Source organism: Budorcas taxicolor, chromosome 14 (assembly GCF_023091745.1).
Source record: "Budorcas taxicolor isolate Tak-1 chromosome 14, Takin1.1, whole genome shotgun sequence".
Classification (NCBI taxonomy): Eukaryota; Metazoa; Chordata; class Mammalia; order Artiodactyla; family Bovidae; genus Budorcas; species Budorcas taxicolor.
In genome coordinates this window covers 3988923-4008178 of record NC_068923.1, presented here as the reverse complement: position 1 = coordinate 4008178, position 19256 = coordinate 3988923, and the positions used below count along the sequence as shown (strand labels likewise).

Here is a 19256-nt window from a genome sequence, read left to right as displayed (position 1 = left end):
ATCTCTTCCCTCCATATGCCCTACAAATGCTTGTTGTTTAATCTGCTTCATTTTCCTTTTCCCACCTGTTTATAGCCCTTAAGTATTTATTATTATATCTTATTTCATCCTTCTTGAAAATTCAAACTGTGAACTTTATAATATCATTATAGTTTACTTTGACTGGGTTGTATCATATATGCAAACCAGTCAGCTCATTCTGGTCCGCAAACACTGTCTTCAACGTTATTTTCATGAGAAAATAATCGTATTTGCCCTTTAAAAATATCACAACACTATGGTGATTGAAAAAAAACATTAAAGTGATTTTACACTTTTCTTCTCATGTTTACATGTTGTAATCTGCCTTCATCTGGTTGATAAAGAATTCTCTTCTATGAGTTAGTTTTTGTTTTCTTTGTATTCAGATTTCAACTTCATGGTTGCTGTTAGGAAACCTAACTTTATTTAAAGATGCAGTGAGAATTTATTGAATAGAAATTGCATTTGTTTTAAACAAATGTTGAAATATCAAAGAAGTTCTAAATTGTCTCACTTCTGTCTTAATATTTTAAGGAAAGTTATTCTTTATTGTGTTATTAACCTACTTGATGACAGTATGAATTTGCTGTGTTTTCTTTCATATCTCAGTACCACTGAATATTGTCATCATTGAAATTTGTACTCTCTTCGAATGATGACTCCAACTAATAAAATAAAAATGTATGAAGAGCTGACATTTTTTAAAAAGTGAACTTATCAAAACTTTCGGCTGTGTTTTAGAAAGAAAAGGAAAAAAAAAAGGAAGAGAAAAAGAAAGAAAAGGAACCAGAAAAGCCTACAAAACCTCTTACAACTGAAAAGGTAAAAACTCTTCCTGTTTTTTAATCCATGCAGGTTACAACCTTATCTATATAGTTATATATGGATGACTTGGAGGTATTCATGATACGCAGTAATCATTCCTTCAACCAGTGTTTGCGGAGTGTGTCCTATATCTGTCTTGTCCTGTATGACTTGTAATCAGGTACATAAGTGTGGGTGTAGATTCCTGTGAGTTCCTCGAGGGCAAGTATTATTCCTGATGTAAAGAGTGGTGGTTTTGGCTTTCTTGCACAGTCTGACTTCACAATCAGCAAAGCTGAGAGAGTGCAGAGGGCCCTGCAGAGGCCTTCAGAAGACACTCCACACTGGGTGTAGCGCTTGAGTGGACTGATGTGTAGGTAGGACGGAGGTTGTGAGGTAGGAGTGTGTCCTGTGCAGAGAACACCTTGAGGACAGAACCGAGAGTAAAGACAGGGCTTCTTTAGGAGAAGAGTGAGCAACGAGCAAAGAAAGGTCTGTGTCTGTGCATAGAGAGTCACGCGGAAGATCCATGTCTGTGCATAGAGAGTCACGCGGAAGATCCGTGTCTGCGCATAGAGAGTCAGGGGGAAGATCTGTGTCTGTACATAGAGAGTCACGGGGAAGATCTGTGTCTGTGCATAGAGAGCCACGGGGAAGATCCGTGTCTGTGCATAGAGAGTCACGCGGAAGATCCGTGTCTGCGCATAGAGAGTCACGGGGAAGATCCGTGTCTGTGCATAGAGAGTCACGGGGAAGATCCGTGTCTGTGCATAGAGAGCCACGGGGAAGATCCGTGTCTGTGCATAGAGAGTCACGGGGAAGATCCGTGTCTGTGCATAGAGAGCCACGGGGAAGATCCGTGTCTGTGCATAGAGAGTCACGGGGAAGATCCGTGTCTGTGCATAGAGAGCCACGGGGAAGGTCCGTGTCTGTGCATAGAGAGCCACGGGGAAGGTCCGTGTCTGTGCATAGAGAGTCACGGGGAAGGTCCGTGTCTGTGCATAGAGAGTCACGGGGAAGGTCCGTGTCTGTGCATAGAGAGTCACGGGGAAGGTCCGTGTCTGTGCATAGAGAGTCACGGGGAAGGTCCGTGTCTGTGCATAGAGAGTCACGGGGAAGGTCCGTGTCTGTGCATAGAGAGTCACGGGGAAGGTCCGTGTCTGTGCATAGAGAGTCACGGGGAAGGTCCGTGTCTGTGCATAGAGAGTCACGGGGAAGATCCGTGTCTGTGCATAGAGAGTCACGGGGAAGATCCGTGTCTGTGCATAGAGAGCCACGGGGAAGGTCTGTGTCTGTGCATAGAGAGTCACGGGGAAGGTCTGTGTCTGTGCATAGAGAGCCACGGGGAAGGTCTGTGTCTGTGCATAGAGAGCCACGGGGAAGGTCTGTGTCTGTGCATAGAGAGCCACGGGGAAGGTCTGTGTCTGTGCATAGAGAGCCACGGGGAAGGTCTGTGTCTGTGCATAGAGAGCCACGCGGAAGGTCTGTGTCTGTGCATAGAGAGCCACGCGGAAGGTCTGTGTCTGTGCATAGAGAGCCACGGGGAAGGTCTGTGTCTGTGCATAGAGAGTCACGGGGAAGATCTGTGTCTGTGCATAGAGAGTCACGGGGAAGATCTGTGTCTGTGCATAGAGAGCCACGGGGAGGATCTGTGTCTGTGCATAGAGAGCCACGGGGAAGATCTGTGTCTGCGCATAGAGAGCCACGGGGAAGATCTGTGTCTGCGCATAGAAAGTCACGGGGAAGAGACCAGAACGGCAGATTGAGCTCAAATTGTGGAGGACGTCAAGGTCCACATGGATTCTTTCTGAAGGAAAGGCTGTGGATTCTTTTGGAAAGTTCTTTCTCAGTGATGGGCAGGAGAGACGTGATCAGGCCTACTATCTTGCTACACTACTGTAGCAAGATAACGATGGATGTCTGTAGTCTTGGTTAAATAGTCATGGCGGCTTGGCTCTCAGTGCGTTTCCTCACACAATAATGGAAGCACAGAAAGAGAATTATTAGTAAAGAGAGCGTGTCCTTGATTTTAATTGTTGCAGTGTGAATAGTCGACTTTATGAAGGCATAAATTACACAGTACAGACTGCTTCCATTTGAAGAGTACAAGTCAGTATTCACTGGCTCTCTTTCCATCACATTTATTAGAATAGCCTATACTTTCAGAAAGTTATAAGCTTGCCTTCAGCTTTAAGATGTGCTGCTAAGAGTCCCAAGGCTGGTCAGAACTTTATGTGGCACCCACACCTGCCCACCATCTGCACCTTCACCTCCTTCCTGGTGTGTGTCCTCTTAACCCCCGGCCCCACCAGTACCAGGCCGACTTGTCTGTTGCCCCCCTGAACACACTTCCCATCTCTCTTCCCTGAACTGCCTGGCCAAGGCTGTCCTTTGCTCACCCCCAACTTACCTAGGCCTCCTCCTTGTCCGTGAAGGCCCTCTAACTGCCCCAAGCAGATGCACTTTCTCCCTTCCTCAGAATTCCGGGGACATTGTCATACATTTGATTGTATTATTTCCTCCCTCATATGATTCTTTAATTATATTGTTAGATCAGTTTCTTTGCCCAGCACAGGGTGCATCTAGGTTTTGTTTTAGTCAGATGTTAAATATTATAAAACTTTCTATAAGGAGTGATTAAGTTAGTAATTATAACCCCAGTTACTTAAATTGCTTCAGTTCTTCTCTGGAAACTTTTCTCTTCAGTGTGCATCAGTAAGAAACCTTAAGTGAAATCTCTTTAACACTTTTCTCTTTGATTACAAAAGAATTTAAAAATCACTAGAAGGTTTTATCTTTTGTTTTCAAAAGTTGGAAATATCAAAGAGTTTATATAATGCCTTATTGTTGTACTTGGCAAGATTTAAAATTTAACCTCTTTTAAAACATATGGTTTTTTCCTCTTTAAAAAACTTTTACCCTGAGAATACAGTGAGCATTTGATGTCATGACCTCGTGTATTTCGCTGCCTTGCGTGTAAGTGCTTGCCTTCCGTTGCCTTCTGAGGGGCCTCCAGTGACCTGTGAGCAGTCTCTGGATTGCACGTGTGGGCAGAGCACTTCAGGGGTGGGCACGGGGAGGAGCCGGCACTTTTCTGTTACCATTTCCCTTCAGTGTTTGGTTTTACTAAACCCAGTTCACACCTGTCTGTTACTCTTGCTCGCCCTGCAGAGTCCAGGACTCTGGCTGCTGCTAGTGGGAACCTTGCTGAAGGAATAATCAGTCACCCGCAGGGAGAAACCTCAGCTCCTGTCAAGCTTTCGTGGTCAGGATAGTACAAGCTGCATGAGAAGGGAGAGACCAGTGCATTTAACAGTCTGCACAGTGGGGAGACAGCAGTGGCGCCAGTGAGCTCTCCTCCTTTCACACTAGCTGTTTCTCTGTGCTTTCTCTCTGAGCTGAGATCATCAGGGAGCTTTATAATCTTGTTGTTCAGTCTCTAAGTCGTGTCCGACTCTGCGACCCCATGGACTGTAGCTCACCAGGCTCCTCTGCCCATGGGATTTCCCAGGGCAAGAATACTAGAGTGGGTTGCCATTTTCTTCTCTGGGTGACCTTCCCAACCTAGGGATCGAACCCATGTCTCCTGCATTGGCAGGTAGATTCTTTACCACTGAGCCCCCGTGGGAGCCCCTATGTATAATCTACAGAGGAGAAATTAGTAGTAATAGCAGTGAAAATTATACCAGTAGTAGTCAGAATATCATCCTCATTAATAAGAAGGGATTGGCTTTATTGGCTATCTATCTGTTATCTGCCAGGAACTAATGGCACCCCACTCCAGTACTCTTGCCTGGAAAATCCCATGGACAGAGGAGCCTGGCAGGCTGCAGTCCATGGGGTCGCTGAGAGTTGGACACAACTCAGTGACTTCACTTTCACTCTTCACTTTCATGCATTGGAGAAGGAAATGGCAACCCACTCCAGTGTTCCTGCCTGGAGAGTCCCAGGGACGGGGGAGCCTGGTGGGCTGCCGTCTCTGGGGCCGCACAGAGTCGGACACGACTGAAGTGACTTAGCAGCAGCAGCAGCAGCAGCAGGGCTAGTGTACAGTTTGCATGTACACTTGTGCGTGTGCACTTACAAGTGTGAAGTGACCAGCCTTGTATTCACCGCCTGGTCAGGAAACAGAACGTGGCCAGCTCCCCAGAAGCTGCCGCCGTAACACCTCCCAGTTGAATCACTTCTCTTCTCCCCAGGGATAATTTCCTTACATTTTAGGAATAGATTTATCTTCTCTGAGTGTGTATGTAAATAATAGAAATCATATTTAGAAAATACTGTTTTTCTGTATTTGTTGAACATACAAATGAAATGATACCACGAATATTCTTTTGTTCTGCTTTTTTTTTCCAGCCAGCATTTTTTTGGTATATAGTTGTCTGCTTCCTTAGTTAGTTGTTGTGTAATGTATTTCATCATGTTTTTGTTTCTTACTTTATCCATTCAATTGGTAAACATTGGGATTATATCCAGGCTTTAGCCTTTAATAAGTAGTGCTGCTGTGAGCGCTTTTGTACATGCCTCTAAGCGTGTATTTCTTCAGGATGTGTTTAGGAGTGGACTTGTTTGGTCATAAAGTATGAACACTGTTGTGCATACTCAGTTGATGAGTTGTGTCACGCAACCCTACATCGTGTATACCAAATGCCAAGTGTATTCTGGTGACTCTGTGTTCTTTCAACATGTGGTATTATCAGAAATATTATTGTTTAAAGTCTGATGAGTGTATAGTGATATCTCATTGTATTTAAAGTGTTCATTTTGTATATTACGAACAAGGCTCAGGGCCTTTTCACATGTTCATTGCCCATTTGGAGCCCCCCTTTGGAGCTCTGATTCAGATCTTGCACCTCTTTTTAAATTGGATTGCTTACTTTTCCCTTGTTGACTTTTTCTTTTTCTAAATACAGTTTCTCTTTATTTTTTTTTAATTGCCTATTTTTTCTCTTTTTTAACTTATTTTAATTGGAGGCTAATTACAATATTGTGGTTTTAACAGTCAACACACACGCACACACACACACATATGTCGAAGAAACTGGTCCTTTTCCAGTTACATGAATGTCTTATTTCTGTGGTTTTATTGCTGGTTTGTGAATCAGTGATAGAAGGCATCCTTATCTTATTCCTAACCTCAGAGGGAAGGTTTCAGCTCTTCACCCTTGTGTGTTCTCTTTACTCCTTACAAAGACCAGTTATTGTTGGAGGTAGAGAAATCAAGAATCAGAGAGAATATATGAATTGGCTAATGTAATCTAGTTTAGTTATAATTTATGGAGCTTGGAAAAATAGGATTTCATTTCTTTTATAAGGCACAGCAGACTAAGCTCCATCTTGTACATCTTCATGCATTTGAAAGATTGATGCTTGATAGGGTTAATTTTTCCAGAATACCTCTTCTAAGTCCACTTATTTCTACACATAATTAAAGCCATTAACTTGGACTTGACATGCAGCCGTGAGTTAATAAACAGTTATTTGGAAGTATGCTAACTGGGGGATTAGAAGGAACTCTGCTACCTAGTCCAAATCTCTTATTTTATAAAGGAGTAGACTAGAACCTAGAAGGACACCGAGTCACTGGAAAGCGACTTGCTGAGTGCTAGCAGCTGTTGGCAGTTAAGGGCTTTGAACCCAGGCTCCTTCTGGCTGAAGTCCCAGGTCGCGCGTGTGCACTTTGGTTGGCACATACGCCCTCAGGCACTGCAGTTCTTGCTCTGTTGCACAGTCTACATCATCTCATAATGAACAGTCCAGGCCTCTCTAGAAGAGAGTGGTGTTTACATAAACCCCATCCCATCTTGCCTTTGACTAGTGGATTCATAGTTTTCATTGATTTCCTACCTTAGGGACTTCCTTCCATGAATACGTTTGTTTTCCCTCAGCAGCCTACTACTTTTGCTTGAATCGTATTTTGTACTTAGGTCTCCCTGAGGTTTATGTTACTGTGTTGTATAAGCATCTATTACTAATGGGTTAGCTGGAGCCAGCTCACTTTCTTTTCTGGGAAGAAGAAGGTAAAACCTAAACATTTACCAAATCAAGTGATTAATAGGGCAGATGTTTTTGACATTTAAATAGATGTCTGTCTGTTGTGCTTTAGATATTCTGCTGGAAAATAGTGTATATATTTGACTTTTTCTAAAATATTCTGTCCTATGTTTGACATTTCTAATTCAGTCCATTTAGATTTATCTACTAGACTGGCTCCCAAGTAGCTGGTGATCTATAAATATGTTTATGTAGATGAGAAGTACTCTATTAAAGGAATGTACATGAGTTCTCTTTCAGTTTAAATAAGCAGATCTTGATTTCTCCTTTGGGAGTTTCTAAGTTTTATAGTTTTTCTTAAAGATGTACATATCAAAACATGGAAAATGGACAAATAGTCAATTCTTGGGATGGGGGAATTAAATCCTCCTAAGGTAGTTAGGTGGTTCTGGTTTTATTGCTGTTTATTATAATGTAGTTTATTATTGATAGAATTTATGTGTTAAGTTCTGAAACTTTTACATTGTATGTTAAGAAAACTTTAGGGATCAGCAAATGTTTTTCTGTAGAGAATCAGGTACTAAATCTTTTAGGCCATAAGGTATCTTTCACAAATATTCAACTCTTCCTTTGTAGCACACAGGCAGTATATGTGAATGTGTTCCAGGAAATGTTATTTATAGAAGCAGTTGGCCATGTTTGTTGAGACTTGATTGCCGCAGGAGAAGCAGGGTCAGGAGGAGAGCCAGGTTCAAGCCCGTGGTCTGGGTTCAGTCAGTTAACTGGGCAAAGTCAGTTAACTGCCTGGATCTGCTTTTTCCTCATTTATTAATAAACTTTGCCTTGATGATCTCTAGTGATCCCTTTGGTAATTAATAGTTCTAAATTTAGAATTACTTATTAAATCTGTTGAACATAGGGACAGGTTCCTAAAATCATCTTGACTATATCCTTAAAGATGGCTTCCACAGCTCCAGAGTTGGTTTTTAGTCAGTGAATTCTCTTTATTATTTCAAACTGATTTCTCATCCGCCTTAGTTGCTATTCTGTTTCAATGAGCTATTCTTCCTGTTAAATGACAAAGTCTAATTTAGTAAAAAAGTATTCAGTTCTTCCTAATGCTAGCTACTTCTGTATTTGTGTAGAACATGTATTTGTGTGTGTATGTCTGTGTGTGTCTAAATATATTTCAGAAAACATGGCTTACATTAAAGTGTTAGGTATTTCTGTTTAGATGCCTGTTCTACAAGTGTAAATGCATCATTGATTTTGTATGCAATGAGCATCTTAACAGAAAAATTTAGATTATGAAATCAAAGTAAAGAACTTTATATTTTCGTAGACTTAAGGTCTTTCTGAGATAAATACAGTGAGTTTGGTACATAATTTTTCACCTATCTTGGAATATTTTTATGTTTATGAATTAAAAATTTTTAATATTCAAAAATTATTTATTAAATATTACATATTCTGTGTAGGAAAAAATATATATAAATAAGCAAAACATTAAAAAGGTACATAACTTCTCATAATCCCTCTACATAGTGATAAGTGTCTTAAACCTTTTGTAGCATAGCTTTCTCTGCTTGTGTGCATCTTAAGCATTTTAAAATTTAATTTTTTTGAGTATAGTTGCTTTACAGTGTTGTGTTAGTTTCTGCTGAACAGCAAAGTGAATCAGCTATGTGTATACATATATGCCCTCTTCTTTGGATTTCCTTCCTCCCATTTAGGTCAGCACAGAACACTGAGTAGGATTCCCTGTGCTGCACAGTAGGTGCTCATGAGTTGTCTGTTTTATATATAATAGGGTATATATGTCAATCTAATGTGTGTGTACTGTTACCAATCTCTTGTATGTGTCTTGGTGAAATACTTTAAAGCGATTGCTGTGACTGGCCTGTGGTCCCCCAAGCATGTGTTATAATTTTTAATGAAAAATTAAAAAAGTGGTTTTTTTTTTGCTTGTGTGCAGATTTTTGCCACTAACTTCTTGAAGTTTATGAGAGAAAATCAACTTACCACATATATTAATGTTAATTAGTATTTGAATCTTTTAAGAAGATGATGTAGATGAATATCAGTTCAGTTCAGTCGCTCAGTCGCGTCCGACTCTTTGCAACCCCATGATCGCAGCATGCCAGGCTTCCCTGTCCATCACCAACACCTGGAGTTCACTCAGACTCAACGTCCATCGAGTCAGTGATGCCATCCAGCCATCTCATCCTCTGTTGTCCCCTTCTCCTCCTGCCCCCAATCTCTCCCAGCATCAGAGTGTTTTCCAATGAGTCAACTCTTCGCATGAGGTGGCCAAAGTACTGGAGTTTCAGCTTTAGCATCATTCCTTCCAAAGAAATCCCAGGGCTGATCGTCTTCACAATGAACTGGTTGGAACTCCTTGCAGTCCAAGGGACCCTCAAGAGTCTTCTCCAACACCACAGTTCAAGAGCATCAGTTCTTCAGCGCTCAGCCTTCTTCACAGTCCAACTCTCACATCCATACATGACCACAGGAAAAACCATAGCCTTGACTAGACAGACCTTAGTCTGCAAAGTAATGTCTCTGCCTTTGAATATGCTGTCTAGGTTGGTCATAACTTTTCTTCCAAGGAGTAAGCATCTTTTAATTTCATGGCTGCAGTCACCATCTGCAGTGATTTTGGAGCCCCCAAAAATAAAGTCTGACACTGTTTCCACTGTTTCCCCATCTATTTCCCATGAAGTGATGGGACTGGATGCCATGATCTTCGTTGTCTGAATATAGAGCTTTAAGCCAACATTTTCACTCTCCTCTTTCACTTTCATCAAGAGGCTTTTGAGTTCCTCTTCACTTTCTGCCATAAAGGTGGTGTCATCTGCATATCTGAGGTCATTGATATTTCTCCCAGAAATCTTGATTCCAACTTGTGTTTCTTCCAGTCCAGTGTTTCTCATGATGTACTCTGTATATAAGTTAAATAAGCAGGGTGACAATATATAGACTTGACATACTCCTTTTCCTATTTGAAACCAGTCTGTTGTTCCATGTCCAGTTCTGACTGTTGCTTCCTGACCTGCATACAGATTTCTCAAGAGGCAGGTCAGGTGGTCTGGTATTCCCATCTCTCTCAGAATTTTCCAGTTTCTTGTGATCCACACAGTCAAAGGCTTTGGCATAGTCAATAAAGCAGAAATAGATGTTTTTCTGGAACTCTCTGGCTTTTTCCATGATCCAGCGGATGTTGGCAATTTGATCTCTGGTTCCTCTGCCTTTTCTGAAATCACCTTGAACATCAGTAAGTTCACAGTTCATGTATTGCTGAAGCCTGGCTTGGAGAATTTTGAGCATTATTTTACTAGCATATGAGATGAAGTGCAATTTTCCGGTAGTTTGAGCATTCTTTGGCATTGCCTTTCTTTGTAATTGGAATGAAAACTGACCTTTTCCAGTCCTGTGGCCACTGCTGAGTTTTCCAAATTTGCTGGCATATTGAGTGCAGCACTTTCACAGCATCATCTTTCAGGATTTGATGTAGCTCAACTGGAATTCCATCACTTCCACTAGCTTTGTTCGTAGTGATGCTTTCTAAGGCCCACTTGACTTCACATTCCAAGATGTCTGGCTCTAGATGAGTGATCACACCATCGTGATTATCCGGGTCGTGAAGATCTTTTTTGTACAGTTCTTCTGTATATTCTTGCCACCTCTTCTTAATATCTTCTGCTTCTGTTAGGTCCATACCATTTCTGTCCTTTTTCGAGCCCATCTTTGCATGAAATGTTCCCTTGGTATCTCTGATTTTCTTGAAGAGATCTCTAGTCTTTCCCATTCTGTTGTTTTCCTCTATTTCTTTGCATTGATCACTGAAGAAGGCTTTCTACCGTCTTCTTACTATTCTTTGGAACTCTGCCTTCAGATGCTTATATCTTTCCTTTTCTTCTTTGCTTTTCACTTCTCTTCACAGCCATTTGTAAGGCCTCCCCAGACAGCCATTTTGCTTCTTTGCATTTCTTTTCCATGGGGATGGTCTTGATCCCTGTCTCCTGTACAATGTCACGAACCTCATTCCATAGTTCATCAGGCACTCTGTCTGTCAGATCTAGGCCATTAAATCTATTTCTCACTTTCACTGTATTATCATAAGGGATTTGATTTAAGTCATACCTGAATGGTCTAGCGGTTTTCCCTACTTTCTTCAATTTAAGTCTGAATTTGGTAATAAGGAGTTCATGATCTGATCCACAGTCAGCTCCCGGTCTTGTTTTTGTTGACTGTATAGAGCTTCTCCACCTTTGGCTGCAAGAATATAATCAGTCTGATTTTGGTGTTGACCATCTGGTGATGTCCATGCGTAGAGTCTTCTCTTGTGTTGTTGGAAGAGGGTGTTTGCTATGACCAGTGCATTTTCTTGGCAAAACTCTATTAGTCTTTGCCCTGCTTCATTCTGCATTCCAAGGCCAAATCTGCCTGTTACTCCAGGTGTTTCTTGACTTCGTACTTTTGCATTCTAGTCTCCTATAATGAAAAGGACATCTTTTTTTGGGTGTTAGTTCTAAAAAGTCTTGTAGGTCTTCATAAAACCATTCAGCTTCAGCTTCTTCAGCATTACTGGTTGGAGGATAGACTTGGATTACCGTGATATTGAATGGTTTGCCTTGGAAACGAACAGAGATCATTCTGTCGTTTTTGAGATTGCATCTCAGTGCTGCATTTTGGACGCTTTTGTTGACCATGATGGCTACTTCATTTCTTCTGAGGGATTCCTGCCTGCAGTAGTAGATATAATGGTCATCTGAGTTAAATTCACCCATTCCAGTCCATTTTAGTTTGCTGATTCCTAGAATGTCGACGTTCACTCTTGCCATCTCTTGTTTGACCAGTTCCAATTTGCCTTGATTCATGGACCTGACATTCCAGGTTCCTATGCAATATTGCTCTTTACAGCATTGGACCTTACTTCTATCACCAATCACATCCACAGCTGGGTATTGTTTTTGCTTTGGCTCCAACCCTTCATTCTTTCTGGAGTTATTTCTCCAGTGATCTCCAGTAGCATATTGGGCACCTACTGACCTGGGGAGTTCCTCTTTCAGTATCCTATCATTTTGCCCTTTCATACTGTTCATGGGGTTCTCGAGGCAAGAATACTGAAGTGGTTTTCCATTCCTTCTCCAGTGGACCACATTCTGTCAGACCTCTCCACCGTGACCCGCCTGTCTTGGGTTGCCCTGTGGGCATGGTTTAGTTTCATTGAATTAGACAAGGCTGTGGTCCTAGTGTGATTAGATTGACTAGTTTTCTGTGAGTATGGTTTCAGCGTGTCTGCCCTCTGATGCCCCCTTGCAACACCTACCATCTTACTTGGGTTTTTCTTACCTTGGGCATGGGCTATCTTTTCACGGCTGCTGCAGCAAAGCATGGCCACTGTTCCTTAACCTTGGATGAGAGGTATCTCCTCCCCGCCGCCCTTCCTGACCTTCAACGTGGGATAGCTCCTCTAGGCCCTCCTGCACCCGCGTAGCCACTCCTCCTTGGACATGGGGTGGCTCCTTTCAGCCACCGCCTCTGGCCTCCAATGCGGGGTGGCTTCTCCTTGCTGCTGTCCCTGGCCTCGGAAGTGGGGTGAATAGTGATTTTTTTATGTAGTTGAGGAAAAAACAGAAACAACCAGCAGTGTTGTCGTTATGAAGAATCTTTTATGTTAATAAAACTTAAAAAATACAGTAAGTGCCCTGACCTTTCAATATAAGTAGAAAGTAAAATTGCAAAGCTCCTGCACTTGAGATTTCAGTACAGCCATGTAAAAGTAAGCAACCAGTTGTATGTCAGTCAGATTGCTCTTAGTAAACCATTAAAGTGAAATTCAGTGGCTCATTGCCAGATGCTGTGTTAATAGGCTCTGCTGGTTAACAGTCTGACAGAGACGCTTACACAGCCACCAGGTTCTCAGTGTCATTTAAGCTAGATAAACATTGCACATAATGTGTGTGTGCATTTGAGAGTCAGATATTTCCAATAGTTAATGCTTTTGTGGAAGTGGAGGCATATGGTCTAGGTAGTAATAAGTAAGCATGGCAGATGTCTTAACAGTGCATTTTTTTAAGTGGAATTGGAAGGTTCTTTGTATTTTCCACAAATCATTGATTTCCAGCTTAAAACCTGATATTGGAGATTAGTTTGATAGCAATCTTTTGTTTGTAGATTTAAAAAAATAGATTCAGCATAACTGTGCATTGGACTTAGAGAGCATTGGTCCTGCTTTTCTGTGGTCCAGGTTTTACTCAAGTCTATATTGTTAGTTGCTGTTGACAACTTTCTTTCTTTAGCTATTAGGTTTCTCTTTTTAGTAAATTTTTTCTCTCTGAAAAAGAAAAGATCACTACTGCTACTCCTAAGTCAAAAGAGATCATATTCCTGTCCAGTAAATTTATAGCATTTTTCATTCTTTAACCAAGAGACAGGATAGATAGAAACTTTATGGATTTTAGTAGCATCTCCCTTCTACCTCCACATAGTCCCCAAACCATGTCTGCTTTTAAGAAGTTAGAAAATATGCATAAGCAAAAAGAAAAAGTAATATTATCACAGATTTAACCACTTAGAAAAATTATCACTAGCATTTTGATGTTCATCCTTCCATGTTGTTTCCCATGGAAGTGTGTGTATCCACATGGGATCGGACTGCCTGCTCCTCTGTCATATAACAATATGTCTTGAGTTTCCTTTCTTGTTGATAAATATGTGTATGCTTTTCTATCTTTAGTAACATTCCCTTGAGTGGGAATGGAACACTCTGACTATAGAAAGATTTGTTTTAAAATTTATCTCTTGAATAATGAAAATATGCACACATAATTGGTGCACAACTGTGTGATAGTTTATTAGGGTGCGTTTGTAAAACTGGATTTGCTAAGTCAAAGGCTACAGACTTTTAAAAAGTCTTTTGAAAAGCATTAAACTACTAGAAGGTAAAGAAGGTAGATCCTGGGCTTAAGAAGACTTGACTTCCATTCTCTGCTGTTTACTAAATACCTGATCACTCTGAACCTCAGTTCCCTCATATGTAAATCTGCTAGTTTAATGGGCATGTTTTCTACCTACCGTGTGGCAAGCACCACCTTAAACGCTAGGAATCATGTGGTAGAGGCACGTCTGTGTCTTGCAGGATGTCTGGCAGCATCCTGCCAGTCCTGGCAATCAGAAATGTCTTCAGATGTTGCTGAATGTCCTGGAGGACAGGACTGCTCATCACTAGAGGATCACTGATTCAAATTCCAGGTCCATGAAACTGGTCTCAGTGGAAGAAAGAAAGCAGTCTGGTGCACACCTCGAGGGAGAGTGCGAGTGAGATCAAGGCGGCTTTTGGATATAGACACAGATCATTTTCTTAGCAGTTTTACTCAGATGCTGGAAGGAAGTAATATGGTTATATATATGAAAGAAAAAGTTTATAATAATGCCATTAAATGGGAGGTATAGACATAAGATAATTGGAAACCCAAATCAGCATTTTCTTAACTTGAAGTTTCCCAGAGTCAAGTTTATCTTTTAAAATCATGCATCTTTTCATCTAATTCCCATATGATTTGAATCATTTGCATTTTGGGTAGAGTGGACAAATTAGTGGATGAGAGGCAGTTTGGGGGGTGGGGAGTTGGAGGTGCAGATTGTTGGTGTTAAGACAGGTGCAAGGGTGTTTATTGTACAACACAAAATATATTACAAACAAAATTATAAAGAAATGTATATAGTTACAATATATTTCGTAATAAATATTGTAAATGGAGAGTAACCTTTAAAATTTTTTAAAATTGAAAAAAGAATCACCTTCATTTTGGAGGTTACAAACAGAACAGGTTGTTAGGATAAAAATTGGAATAGATACATGGTCTTGGACCCCTGACAGCATTTAGCCCTGTAGCCATAAGCCTTGTTGTTATTCTCCTTCTGGAGTATCACTTTTGTGGTACTTATAATTATTTTTCTAGATTACTGCATTTATTTCTGAGCATTGCTGTGCCAGAAAGACTGGGTGCCAAGAAGAAAGATTCCAACTTCTTCAGGCCTTCGTGGAGACCTGACCGTTGGGAAAAGTTGAGAGAGAACCAGGCATTGCTGCTTGCAGATCGCAGCACAGGTACCTCAGCCCAGGTACCTGTGTGCCTGGTACCGAGGTGTGCCGCTGTCTGTGCCCACGTTCCATCTCAGGCAGCCCCTCCCCAACCCACACACACGTTCCAGGGGAGCCCGGCAGGTGCTGGCCTCTGAGCATGCCGGGCTTGTTCTCCTCTCAGCCCTGACTTCTTCTGCACCTGTGCTGTGACCAGGTCCACGCCTCCTCTTAAGTCTTTTATCATTGTGATAAGAATATCAGCCTCATTTTTAAAATAGCCATTTCCCCCTATTATAAAAACCATGGAAAATACAAGGAAAAATAAGACAAAGGAAAACCTGTTGTCTCACTATACAGTCTCACCACTTTTAACATTTTAGTTTTTACTTTCAGTTCTTTTGAAAATTTTTATAGGATTTTAAAAGGGTACTTTAAGTACTTTATATCTCATACTCATTAGGATAACTGCTGTCAAAAAAATTGCCAGAAAATAGCAAGTGGTTGTGGAGAAATTGGAAACCTGTGCACTGTTGGTGGGAATGTAAAATAGTGTGACCATAGTGAAGAGCAGTGTGGTAATTCTTCAAAGAAACATGGAATTACCATTTGATCCAGCAGTTCTACTTCTGGGTGTATACTCAAAAGAATTGAAAACAAGGACTCAAACAGAATTCATACATCCATGTTCATAGCAACGTTATTCATAATAGCCAAAAGTAGAAACCACTTAAATGTCCATTAGTGGATAAATGGATAAACAAAATGTGATATGTATGTGCAATGGAATATTATTCAGCCTATAAAGGAAGAAAATTCTGATACGGGCTACAGCATGGGTGCTCCTTGAGGACATTAGACGAAGTAAAATGAAGACGAAAGGACAAATACTGCACGATGCTACTTGTAGGTGCCTCCCGCGAGTCAGATTCATAGAGACGGAAGGTAGAGTGCTGGTTGCCAGAGTCGGAGGGCGCGTAAGGGCAGTGGTGGTTTCGTGCGCAGAGTGTCAGTTGTGCAGGATAAAAAGAGCTCTGGAGGAGATGGCTGTGGCGGTTACAAAGCAGTGTGAATGTACTTAATGCCACTGAACTCTGTGCTTAGAAACGGTTATTACCGCAGTTTAAAAGGTAACAAATGAAACTCCAAAGGGACTTTGTAAATACATACAGTTTTAACTTTATAACCCAATTTTAATGATTCTGTAGTAAATTTTATATGGTCATATTTTTCTTTTGAATACATAGTCAGATTCATCAGTTGTGGTGTTTATTTTGGCTACCTTTTAGATTCATATGCCTTTTAGATAACTAGTACATGAACCAAGAACTTCCAGATGTTCAAGCTAGATTAGGAAATTCAGAGGAACGAGATCAAATTGCCAAAATCTGTTGGATCATAGAGAATTCCAGAAAACATCGACTTCTGCTTCATTGCCTACGCTAAAGTCTTTAACTGTGTTGATCACAACAAACTGTGGGAAATACTTAGAGATGGGAATGCCAGACCACCTGACCTGCCTCCTGAGAAACTTGTATTCAGGTCATGAAGCAACAGTTAGAACCAGATGAAGCAATGGACTGGTTCCAAATTGGAAAAGAAGTATGTCAAGGCTGTATATTGTCTTATTAAACTTATATGCAGAGTATATCATGCGAAATGCTGGGCTGGATGAAGCACAAGGTGGAATCAAGATTGCCAGGAGAAATATCAATAACCTCAGATATGCAGATGATACCACTCTTATTCCAAAAGTGAAGAGGAACCAAAAAGCCTCTTGGTGAAAGTGAAAGAGGAGAGTGAAGAAGCTGGCTTAAAACTCAACATCCAAAAATATAAGATCATGGGATCTGGTCTCATCACTTATGGCCAATAGATGGAGAAACAACGGAAAGAGTGACAGACTATATTTTCTTGGGCTCCAAAATCACTGCAGATAGTGAGTGCCGCCATAAAATTAAAAGACGCTTGCTCTTTGGAAGAAAAGCTATGACCAACCTAGACGGCATATTAAAAAAGCAGAGACATTACTTTGCCCGCAAAGGTCCATGTAGTCAGAGCTATGGTTTTCCCAGTAGTCATGTATGGATGTGAGAGTTGGACTATAAAGAAAGCTGAGCACAGAAGAACTGATGCTTTTGCACTGTGTTGTTGGAGAAGACTCTTGAAAGTCTCTTGGACTGCAAGAGATCCAACCAGTCTATCCTAAAGGAGATCAGTCCTGAATATTCATTGGAAGGACTGATGCTGAAGCTGAAACTCCGATACTTTGCCCTCCTTATACAAAGAGCTGACTCTTTTTTAGAAAAGAGTCTGATGCTGAGAAAGATTGAAGGCAGGAGGAGAAGGGGATGACAGAGGATGAGATGGTTGGATGGCATCACCGACTCAAGGGACATGAGTTTGAGCAAGCTCCGGGAGGTGGTGATGGACAGGGAGGCCTGGCGTGCTGCAGTCCATGGGGTCAAAAAGAGTTGGACATGAGTGAGCGACTGAGCAACAACATGTGTAGAGTTATAACTTTTTCCTTTGTAATCACGGTGTTCCAAAAATTGTTTTCAAATGTGGTCTTTCCACTGTGACAGCAAGGCGCAGCTGCTGTCCCTGTGTGGCGCTGCACTTCCTTGTGTGTGTGCAGAGGGTGGCAAGGCACCCAGAGCATCCAGGGACTGGTCCACCCGTCCACCAGGCAGCGACCGCCTGCCTGCCACTAGACATGAACAGGGGCGCGTCTCCGTCCCGTGGCCCGTCATCTGTACCAGTTAGAGTAATGGTAGACTGAAAGTAAGCCAGGCTTAGGCTGCACAGGTGTACTGTAGCCTGTGTTGTTGAAATGAGTACGTCTAGTGCTCTCAGTGGCTTTGCCCCAGCAACCGTTCGTAATGCTGTAACAGATCGCTCAGAAGGACTAAAGCTTCATGTTATGTTTCCTTCATCAAATTTCTAAACATAAAAATTTGATAGATCATTTTTTACCTTTAATTTTCCTATTACATCTCCTACCCACCTTCCACCGCCACCCCCACCCCCCAAAGAATAAACTGGTGGGGAAGGACTCACTCTTGTGTTAAACTTATAGTGCCCTGAATATGTGAACACATGCTTTCCCTAGTAATTACTTGCTTTCTAAGAATTTTTTTTCTGAATACACAGAAACTCCAAGAAAAGTTTCATGAGCAGAAAATTAAAAATGCACAGTGCTGCGAGGACAGGGTGCCCCTCACTCACACGCATGTGTGGAGGCTGACTCAGCCCTCAGAGGATCCAGGGAAGTCTGTCCGCCGGGCAGCGGCCTCCCACCTGTCAAGAGGTGGCATCCGTGCTCTGTTTCTGTTGAGTTCCCGGCTATGTGCTGCAGATGCGGCTCTGGCCCGGTGAGTTGCGTGGTTCTCTCTGCTTTGCCGCCTCCTGCAGCGGGCTGCCCGCTGTCTTTCCAAGGCCTCTAGCCTGGGCTTGCAGCCTCCTGCTGCCATCCTGGCTGTATTATTAGCTACTGCTGCATTTCACATTCTTAGCTGTGAATTTTACAAATACACAGGCACTGTCTTTTCTGATAGCCATGTAAGCAGTCTTGAGGCATTGCTGCAGAAGTATCCAGAAGAGGTTGTGTGTGGATCGTGACAGCAAGTTTCATCACTGACCAGTGGGTGTGGACATCCCTGGAGTTCATGTGCTGAACTGAAATGTCTTTAACTAAAGCATTACATCCCTTTGTGTGCTGCAGACACGTGAAGCCGAGAATGAAGAGCGTCAGTGAGACCGCTGTGCAGCCTCCATGCTAGGACTCCCCAGGCCTTTCATTCTGGACGCTTTTCCTCTGAGCTTCAGAGACTGCACAGCTTTGCTTGGATGTTGTTACAGTCTTCCCCCTGTATCTTAACATCTGTGGCCTCAGCTCCCCTGAATGCAGCTCCGAGTATATGACCTGACTTCTGAACCCCCAGCAACACACAGCCCTCCTCTCTCGACTGCGTAAAGTGCGCTGTAGAACCAGTGGGCGTTGCTGTGTCAGTTACTGTGATATTCTGTGTGATTTAAGTGTAAGGCCGGTAACAGTGACCTTAAGAGGAATTTGGCCTGATAGTTTGGTTGCCTTTGAGTAGATTAAATGCTACAACTGTTCTGTATCTAAGGGAGAGATGCATCAAAAGATTTCTGGGAGGAAATATTTGGATTGAATGTAGCAACTTTTAGGATGCTCCCGAAGGATTGGAAGGAACATAAAAATGATGGAGACAGAGCGTACCTTCCAGAATCTTAAAATTCAGAAAGAGCAAAACGGGGATTAAAAAGGGGATGTATGAAAAAAAAATCACGTTAGCATAGGCTGATACGAGACAGCTGGAGA

General features: G+C 41.9%; 1 protein-coding gene across 2 annotated transcripts in view; it reads left to right on the top strand.

Annotated features, from left to right (window-relative positions):
• The window catches only part of SMAP1 (small ArfGAP 1), a 189830-nt gene that overhangs the window by 103749 nt on the left and 66825 nt on the right, over positions 1–19256 (top strand). For both annotated transcript variants that reach the window (XR_008200586.1, XM_052651530.1), the window contains exon 6: positions 763–843. Coding sequence is in view for 1 of the 2 variants with exons in the window: in XM_052651530.1 (XP_052507490.1) it covers positions 763–843 (81 nt within the window). In the remaining variant the exon portion in view is untranslated. The remainder of the gene's footprint in view (positions 1–762; positions 844–19256) is intronic.